We start from the raw sequence: 7,670 nt of genomic DNA on the forward strand, positions 1-7,670 counted from the left end.
ATTTATATAAATTTTTTTGAATAATATATTAAAATATAAAATATTATTTATTATATATACAAACAGTTCACCACGATCACTAGTAATTAAAAAATAAATACACATAAAAATTGACAAAAATTTCAAAAGTAATACCTATACTATTATTAAAAAAAAAAATATCTTTTAGCCTTCCAATTTTTTAAAACTTAAATTTATCCTTTATTTCATTTCTTCCCGTTAAAAAAATTTGACCAAATTAGTAATTTTAATATTTTTAATAATTTTATAATTATATTTTTTTATTAACTACTCACTACTCCATATTTTTTTCTACGTACCTTTATATATTTATTATAAGTTATAATTATAATTATTAATTTCATAATTTTTTTAATTATTTCATACTAATTTTTTTATATTTCATATATATACAAAAAAGAAAGAAAATTGAGGATATTGTAATAGCTGAAATGGCAGCATCTACGCCTTACAATTCTTGCACCACAAATGTCCAAACTAAACCCCCTAAGACCTAATCTTCCCTTTGGAAATTTCAATTCTAGAACCCTCCAATCTCACTCCTTAAACCCCTCAGCACAAGGTTTTTTTAATAGAAAAGAAATAGGAGCTCGCTCGCCAGTTATCCAATTCAGTTCCTACCTAACTACGATAAGAATAACCCATTTTGCTGCTGGAGTCGATAGCAGACTAAATTCGGGTACAAGAGGAAGAAATCTGATCTGGGTTTTTCTCAGAAATTGAAAAGATGGCGCCTGTGTTGAGCAGAAGTCTGGCCTCTGCATCGGTGGCTGCAGTTCCTTACACGGGGTCCTTTTGTGTGAGGAATAGTGGTAAGAGCAATAGGGGTTTGTTGAGAAGCGCTTTTTTACCTAGAAATGGATTAAAGAGCAGTTTTCAAAGAAGTGGGTTGGAGTGGAAGTTGGAGAGGAGGCAGAGCGGAGTGGTAGTGAGATGTGAGGCTGCTGCAGTGGCTGAAAAGGAGGCTCCTGAGGGTGCTGGGGAGACTTACGAATATCAGGCTGAGGTGCGTATTTCATTCTTGCTTTTGAAGAATTAATTTGGAGATTCATTTGACATATTTTGCTTTAGGAACTGAGGAAATGATGGTTGGAAAACATTGAAGTTGTTAATGGTTGAGAATGGGTTTTTGTTACTCTTAATATATATTGAAAACATTGATTTTTTGATTAGATAATACTTTTAATAGTCTGTCACTGAACAACTTGGATTGGTTTACAGATGTATTTTGAGTCCATTGATTTGATGAGGTTCGAGATTTTGTCTCTTACTTTTGAAATCATTGCTTTCAGGTGAGCAGATTGATGGACTTGATTGTCCATAGTTTGTACAGCCACAAGGAAGTGTTTCTTCGAGAGCTTGTGAGGTTAGGACGTCTTTACTGTGCTTTAGTATCTTATTTTTTGCGGAATGCATTGTCTGCAGATTCCCATACGTATACTTGAATGTATCTGTGTGTGTGCTGTACAAGCATGGGCTGGCATATCTTGGCACAGCAGTCCGATACTGATCTTTCTTGGTTCACATAATTTGACAGCCTAGTCTATTAGACAGTTTAAGTTCTTGTAGTAGGACTACTGTGTTGATTAATTTTGTTTTCTGCAGTAACGCAAGCGATGCTCTTGATAAGTTGAGGTTTTTAAGCGTGACTGAACCTGCATTACTTGGAGATGCTGGTGAGCTAGAGATTCGTATCAAACCTGATCCAGATAATGGAACCATTACTATAATGTATGTTTCTTACATTGTTGCCCACATGGTTGTTGGAATTGGAGGAATTTCTTAATGTGGTTTCTCTGTGCAGGGATACTGGTATTGGAATGACAAAAGAGGAGCTTATAGACTGTCTTGGAACTATTGCACAGAGTGGCACTTCTAGATTCCTAAAGGCATTGAAGGTAATGTTATCTTGTCATATTCTAGTTGTGTGCCTGGTCTGGAACTTCATAGTTTGAGGCCCAGATGGCTGTATATTCACTTGAAATTTACAATTGGAGATTCACTTCTTGTAGGACAACAAGGACCTTGGGGCTGACAATAGCTTGATTGGTCAATTTGGTGTTGGATTCTATTCTGCTTTTTTGGTTGCTGAAAAGGTACTCTTGGGTTCTCATTCCTCTAATGCATGTTTATTGATAATTTGTTGGATGGTCTTTTTCTGTGTCTGTCAATGCTGATTTGGTCTGGGCTTATCTTTCAATTATTTTTAGGTGGTTGTGACAACAAAGAGCCCCAGGTCTGATAAGCAGTATGTTTGGGAAGCTGCAGCTGATAGCAGCTCCTATGTAATTCGGGAGGAAACTGACCCCAATAAGTTCCTGGGTCGAGGGACACAGATCACTCTTTATCTCAGGGTATTTTCTTATTATTTTGCACACTGAAGTTACTTTTCCTTTCTCTTGATATTTTAAAACCTATTCAGGTGGGTGAAAAGCCTGTCCAACTCTATAGAATTAGTCCCTGGGAAGCTTCAAATTCAGACTTCTTTTGTGCAAATTCAGTTTTTCTTTTGCAATTTGTTCCTTTGAATTTGTCAATTGTTCTGTTTTTGAAATAAAATTAACGTAGCAATGTTTGTGTTGCAGGAAGATGATAAATATGAGTACTCAGAGCCTACAAAGATCCAGAGTTTGGTGAAGAATTATTCACAATTTGTTTCATTCCCCATCTATACATGGCAAGAGAAGTCGAGGACCATTGAGGTTTGACTTTTCTGTCATGATTACTGTACTGGCATTTGGTTGTTTCTTGATGGTGGCAAGTTGAATGGTCACCTATGCTTCCTACCTGTCTTATATATTGCTTGTCTGCTGGTAACTTTGAAGAAACAAACCTTCAGATAATTATTTGTGTGGAGCATATGACCATCAGAAAATATTTGTATACCAGTAGTATGCATATTGCATATTGTTGATAATTTTGGAATCCTAGGTCAGCCCTTGTATGTTAGTGGTCCTTGGATGCTACTATAAGTTGATATAAATACAAACAATTTACTGTCAGCTTTTTCTTAAATTTTCAACACATATTGAAATAGTTTCGTGTTTTTTAACGATTGCATGTTGTGGACTTGTCTGACTGATTGCAGATTGATTGCAGCCAAGTTTTATTCTCTTCGTTATACTAATGCGGAGGATTTTTAAAAGTTACATTATCGTATTAATCGTTAATATCAAATTTTGGCAGGTAGAAGAGGAGGAAGAACCAAAAGAGGGAGAAGAAGTACCAGAGGTAGTGGCCTTTTAGAAACACTTCCTTTTATACTTTGCTTTTCCAAGATTTGTCATATATTCTTCATTTGATGTCCTACTTCCAGGGAGAGAGGAAGAAGACCAAGAAGACCAAAACTGAAAAATATTGGGATTGGGAATTAGCAAATGAAACAAAACCCATATGGGTGAGTCCGAGCTATTCTCTGTCTGATGGTTTTATGATTCACACTTTTTGTCTCTATATGTGCTTTATGCCTCTCTTTTCATTTAACATTGCAGATGCGCAATCCAAAGGAAGTTGAAAAGGAACAATATCAGGAATTTTACAAAAAGACCTTCAATGAATTTTTGGATCCACTCACCTATACCCATTTCACTACAGAGGTAGTTATGTTTATATCAGATCGGCTGCTAGCTTTTCTACTTTCTCCTTTAGTGTTGATTCACAACTTCTGCAGGGTGAGGTGGAGTTTAGAAGTGTGCTCTATATTCCTGGAATGGCTCCTCTTAACAATGAAGATGTCATCAATCCCAAGACAAAAAATATCCGTTTATATGTCAAACGTGTATTCATTTCAGATGATTTTGATGGTGAACTGGTAAGAACTTTCTGCATGGCCTTGAAACTTGTTGGGGTTCTTCTTGCTACCTTTTGACGAATCGGTGCTTCCTCTCTCATTTTCTGAAGATGGTTTCATGCCTTCTGCTTTTTCATTATGTGCATTCCTGTAACCAGCTGATTGGAAGCATCTTTATAACATGATATTGTCGTCTAACTGTGCTATCAGCATATTATGTACTCCAGTCTCTACTGCCATGTTCATGAATCAAGCCAGTCAGTTATTTATGTAAAAGGATATATTGGTCATTTGTTGGCTATAGCTGCTTGAATTACTGTAGTTGGTGTATAAAATGGCCAATAGGAGTTGGGTTTGTTGTAGCTACCATAATGATGGATGTCTCATCTGTTTTCATAAGGTTTGAATTAGTGGCCTGTGTGAATGTATATTGCCAGTATGGCTCATTTCAACTGCCTTCATGACAGTGCTGGTATATCGTACTGTAAGAATGGTTGGTGTAAGTAGTTGATCTAATACTTGATCAAATTCTTCTGGATCCTCGGTTTCTTATGTTATTCATACCTGTTTATATTTAAGGGAGTATGGTATGAAACTAGTCCTTGGTTTGGGCTACTATTTGACCTGGATATAATTTCTAAAGCTTAGAGTAACTCTTGCTGTATTTTGTCCAACCATTAGCAAGTTAATGATTTGATTTTATGTTCCCCGACCTCCAAATTTCTCCTTCTAGTGAACAAAATAAGATATGTTCATTGTAACATGAAACTAATTTGATGGCTTGTAGTTTCCGAGATACTTGAGCTTTGTGAAGGGTGTGGTGGATTCAGATGACCTTCCTCTTAATGTTTCCAGAGAGATCCTTCAAGAGAGCCGAATTGTAAGGGAATCCTTTCTTCTATCAAATAATCCTAATAATTTTTGCAAATTGCTTATCTCTCATCATTAATATTTTTTGTATTTTCTTAATCCAGGTAAGAATAATGAGGAAGAGACTGGTTAGGAAGACATTTGACATGATTCAAGATCTTTCTGAAAGTGAGAACAAAGAGGTTGGTGGCTGAATAAATCACTGTTTTCTTTGTCCTCATCATGTAGAAAAGAAATTTACCTAATGTGGTTATGTAATCTAAGAAATTTACCTAACGTGGTTATGTTATTTTAGGATTACAAGAAATTCTGGGAGAATTTTGGCAAATTTTTGAAGTTGGGATGCATTGAAGACACTGGAAATCACAAGCGGATAACACCTTTGTTGAGATTTTTCTCTTCCAAGAGTGAGGAAGAGCCGATAAGTTTAGATGATTATGTTGAGAACATGGGTGAGAACCAGAAAGCTATCTATTACTTGGCAACAGACAGCTTAAAAAGTGCCAAGTCTGCTCCTTTCTTGGAAAAATTGGTCCAGAAAGGTATTGAGGTATGTATTTCAACTAGGACCAATGAAACTCTTATCTTGTAACGGTGTAGTTCTTGATAATGGGAAGGAGTTTTTGATATTGATGATTGGTTGATCCATTTGATTTCACCAGTATGATTTTTTCACACGGTTGAGAATCTGTAGATTGTGGCCTCAATGAGGAACGTGGGGTCTACATTTCTTGTTTTTATTAGAATTCATGTTTCTGTTTTAGCTAGTTCTGTGGCTTTGCATCTTTAGGTATCTTAATAATTACTTGACTTGCAGGTGCTTTACCTAATTGAACCCATTGATGAAGTCGCCATCCAGAATTTACAGACATACAAAGAAAAGAAATTTGTTGACATTAGCAAGGAGGATCTGGAGCTTGGTTAGTAAAGTTTTTATGCTCTTTGATTATGACTCGGCAGAGCAATATAAATCAGTTGTTATGTAACACCTCCCCCCCCCCCCCCGCAACTGATACCTAATTTTGGACATGGTCGTCTTTGTCAATTTCTCTCATAAGGTTGGAAAAGAATAGGTTCTGGTTGTCGATTGTTTTTTCTTTGATGCTTTGAGCGTAACCTTATATCTGAATGACAGATGATGAGGATGAGGTAAAAGAAAGGGAAACTAAGCAAGAATATAATCTCCTCTGTGACTGGATTAAGCAACAACTTGGTGACAAGGTGGCTAAAGTGCAAATCTCAAAACGTTTGAGCTCATCTCCCTGTGTGCTTGTTTCTGGCAAATTTGGATGGTCAGCAAACATGGAAAGGTATGTCATCTGAAGCTATATAGTCTATTGATGTGAAAAATGCAGAAGTTATCAGGTTATATCGTGTTTCTGCTATTTAAACACCATTCATCCATTTGATTTCCTTAACACAGATTGATGCGAGCACAGACACTTGGAGACACTGCAAGCCTGGAATTCATGAGGGGTAGGAGAATATTGGAGATCAATCCAGATCATCCCATCGTCAAGGATCTCAACGTACGATATCCCACCCAATCCTTTAATCATTAAGACCTCTCGTGATTTCTGTTTCAAACCCCATGTCAAGGTCTAAAAAGTAAATGACTTACCTACAGAGCTTATTCAATTCTTAAGTCAAAGAAATTGTAATATGAGATAACTATAAGAGTTGGGCGTTGTGGTGTTGGCTGCCCTGAACTAAACGCCGTTTATTCACCTGATTCAATTTCTTGGCTCTTACTTTTGAAGGCTGCATGCAAGAGTGCACCTGACAGCACCGATGCCAAAATGGCTGTGGAACTTCTGTATGATACAGCCTTGATTTCAAGTGGATTCACTGTAAGTACTCAAGAAGCCTTCGCGACACTTCTCATGCATCTAATTTCTGTACCAGCTCTTAAACTGTCTTTTCCTCTAATTGACAGCCTGATAGTCCTGCTGAGCTCGGCAACAAGATATACGAGATGATGGCTATGGCCCTCGGAGGAAGATGGGGTCGATTGGAGGATGATGAAGCAGAAGCAGCCACAGAAAACGCCTCCGAGATCGATGCAAACTCTGCTGATGGTTCCGAGACCCAAGTCATTGAACCTTCAGAAGTGAGAACTGAGAATGATCCTTGGAGTGATTGATGAGCATCCACCGAGGTCATCCTTTTAGCAGATATTTAGGTAAAACTGGAGCATCCATTGGAATTTTGAAGTGGAGAGGACAAGAGAGAGGTTTCAAATGGAAAAGCGAACTATGCATTGGTGGCAAATTTTGATGCAAACAATTAAAGTCTCTCTTCAATGTGTTGGCTAGATTTTCTTTTTAAAATTTTGATAATTCAAAAAGTTGGATCAAATTGTCGCTACTTCAATTAAGGAAATTTAATTGTCATGAAATATTTCCATTATTCAAAGTTCATCCAGACAATTACTTAATTAATATTTAAACATACACTAGTAGTATTCGTGTATGCAAAGTTGGAGAATTGTTGATACTAATAAGTGGGGAATGTGGAGAACGAGATGGTATGATTATGAGGTCATTTATTTATAGATATTTAATTGATGCAGCGGTACATTTGAATTCAAATTTGTTAAAGCCCCTCCATGATCAAGCATTATTCATCCCCAGAATCAAGGGACCAACTTGTGCTTGTAGCCTTGTTTGAAGCTGAGATTAGGGTATTGTCTAAGCATATACCTCTCCCCAAATGACAAGCAATTTTTTTGCAGCCAGGAGGCACTGAAGATCCAGGAGGACAATCAGAACTCTTGCTACAGGACATATATGGCGGCAACGCTTCGCAAAAGAACTCACCACCTCCCAAACATACATATTATGTTAATAGTTATCAAGACAAGAATTGAATAATCACGAAATTAATGTCTTTATTGAGGAGAGAAACTTTATGTAGTAGTTTCGGGAGGAATAAGGAAGAGAGAAACGTTACTTAAAGTCAGTAGGCAGACTGTGACCAAGAAAACCAG

General features: G+C 36.9%; 1 protein-coding gene across 1 annotated transcript; it reads left to right on the plus strand.

Moving 5' to 3' along the window:
* The first annotated feature begins 525 nt into the window (after nt 1–525).
* LOC105179995 (heat shock protein 90-5, chloroplastic-like) lies at nt 526–7,090 on the plus strand. Its single transcript, XM_011103654.2, has 19 exons — nt 526–1,027; nt 1,314–1,387; nt 1,627–1,752; nt 1,826–1,919; nt 2,034–2,117; nt 2,232–2,375; nt 2,607–2,723; nt 3,208–3,252; nt 3,338–3,418; nt 3,513–3,617; nt 3,692–3,832; nt 4,599–4,691; nt 4,786–4,863; nt 4,977–5,231; nt 5,499–5,601; nt 5,817–5,991; nt 6,105–6,210; nt 6,442–6,531; nt 6,618–7,090. Exons 1-19 carry the CDS (start codon nt 749–751, stop codon nt 6,822–6,824), a joined length of 2,397 nt encoding a protein of 798 aa, XP_011101956.1. The 5' UTR covers nt 526–748; the 3' UTR covers nt 6,825–7,090.
* Nucleotides 7,091–7,670: the final 580 nt, after the last annotated feature.

Source organism: Sesamum indicum, unplaced genomic scaffold (genome assembly GCF_000512975.1).
Source record: "Sesamum indicum cultivar Zhongzhi No. 13 unplaced genomic scaffold, S_indicum_v1.0 scaffold00268, whole genome shotgun sequence".
NCBI classification, from domain to species: Eukaryota; Viridiplantae; Streptophyta; class Magnoliopsida; order Lamiales; family Pedaliaceae; genus Sesamum; species Sesamum indicum.

Coding starts and splice junctions, on each gene's coding strand:
- LOC105179995 (XM_011103654.2), top strand. CDS start 749: ATGGCGCCTGTGTTGAGCAGAAGTCTGGCCTCTGCATCGGTGGCTGCA. Junction 4,692..4,785: donor TCCTTCAAGAGAGCCGAATT/GTAAGGGAATCC, acceptor TTCTTAATCCAG/GTAAGAATAATGAGGAAGAG. Junction 6,211..6,441: donor CCATCGTCAAGGATCTCAAC/GTACGATATCCC, acceptor TTACTTTTGAAG/GCTGCATGCAAGAGTGCACC.